The sequence below is a fragment of the Orycteropus afer genome, unplaced genomic scaffold (genome assembly GCF_000298275.1).
Source record: "Orycteropus afer afer isolate SDZICR_OR568_19922 unplaced genomic scaffold, OryAfe1.0 scaffold01309, whole genome shotgun sequence".
Taxonomy (NCBI): Eukaryota; Metazoa; Chordata; class Mammalia; order Tubulidentata; family Orycteropodidae; genus Orycteropus; species Orycteropus afer.
Window position 1 is genome coordinate 149,971 of NW_006922896.1, and position 1,688 is coordinate 151,658.

The 1,688-nt window shown below is 50.3% G+C and overlaps 1 gene segment (V, D, J or C); it reads left to right on the forward strand.

The window, feature by feature from the left end:
• The first annotated feature begins 862 nt into the window (after positions 1 to 862).
• On the forward strand, positions 863 to 1,336 carry LOC103213124. The segment is given in 2 exon segments: positions 863 to 908; positions 1,008 to 1,336. Coding segments are annotated over 2 exon segments (375 nt in total).
• Positions 1,337 to 1,688: the final 352 nt, after the last annotated feature.

A 1,688-nucleotide genomic window follows, 5' to 3' on the forward strand; every position in this document is an offset into this window, starting at 1 on the left:
GGTAGAAGCATGCCAAAAATTGCAGGGGCTTTTCACAAAATTTCTGCTTATTTCCTGGAAAGAGACCACATCCCTAAGGCAGGTACTCTGCCGCTGCAGTAGATTCCACCATGGAGCTGATTACCAGTCTCATCATGGGGAATAATGACACCCAGCAGCCCAGGCAACCAAAGCCAGGCCCAACCAGGTCGATACACAACTTAACTTCCACACTGCACTTCAGACTTCCTCAGGAATAGCCCATTCTTTCCTCATTTTGAATGGTCCTCAGAGTCCACCTGTGTAGACCCTGGGGCTCTGTACATTCTTCAGACAAACCCTAGACAAACAGATCCATGCCCTGTTTCCATTACAGATCGGGGTTTTGGAAACCTCATGAAGCATGTCCCGCTCGGCCAAAGAGGGGGTTTAGGAGTGTGGCTGGGTCCATTTATGAGAGTAGACACCGATATGCAGAGATAACTCTTACCAGATATGTGTCCATGTGCACCTGACACTATACCTCCATGTTCTGTTTGTCATTTTACATCAGGAAATTATAGGAAATATTGACATAGGTAAAAAGGAAATAAGCTCCCAAGCACTAAGAGTTTAGCACAGCACAATCCATAATAAGAAATCATTTCTTTACCAAATGCTATCTTTGCTACCAAACACCCACCCCCAGGCCATTCCTGTCTGCTCTGGGGTGTGGTCCTCTGAGGAGTCTGACAACCCCACTTATGGTTATATAGGAGGAGGATTTGCAAATTGGACCCCTCCCGCAGCTACAGAAAACAAGCCCAGCCTCCAATCTGCAGCTCTGGGAGAGGAGCAGTCCAGGTGTCCCCATTCAGTGATCTGGACCGAACACAGAGTCGCCATGGAGTCTGCGCTGCGCTGGGCTTTCCTTATTGCTATTTTAAAAGGTCATTTTATGGAGAGCAAGTGCATGTGAATGGGCATGAGTGAGAGAAACAGCGGACACATGTGACGGTTTCCTGACCAGGATGTCTCTGTGTTTACAGGTGTCCAGTGTGAGGTGCACCTGGTGGAGTCCGGGGGAGGCCTGAGTCAGCCTGGGGGGTCTCTGAGACTCTCCTGTACAGCCTCTGGATTCACCTTCAGCAGTTATGACATGAACTGGGTCCTCCAGGCTCCAGGGAAGGGATTGCAGTGGGTCGCGTACATTAGTGGTGGTAGTGGTAGCATAAGCTATGCAGGCTCCGTGAAGGGCCGCTTCACCATCTCCAGAGACAACTCCAAGAACACCCTGTATCTGCAAATGGACAGTCTGAAAGTCGAGGACTCGGCCGTGCATTTCTGTGCTAGAGACACAGTGAAGGGAAGTCCTTGAGCCCAGACATAAACCTCCCCTGCAAGGAGAAGGTTGGGCAGCAGGGGGCTCTCCGGACTCGTCGAGCTCAGGACTTAGTGGCAGGAGCAGGTGCTTTAAAGGCTGGTTTCATTCTGTTGTCTGATTGTTCTCGACCTCACGTTTCCCTCGGGAAAATCTCTCTAATTTTAAGGCTGTGTGCCTCCCCCTAACGTGGATGAATTCAAAAGTTGCACTGTAAGACGAGGAGGCATTTTTACATCCAGGAAAGCAGTCTGTCCCTTGTGGAGGGAAAGGACTCTGCCAGGATGCCCAGCCGTTCTGGGGATGCTGAGGGGAATCTCTGGGCTCTTTCCCAATCACACTCAGGACA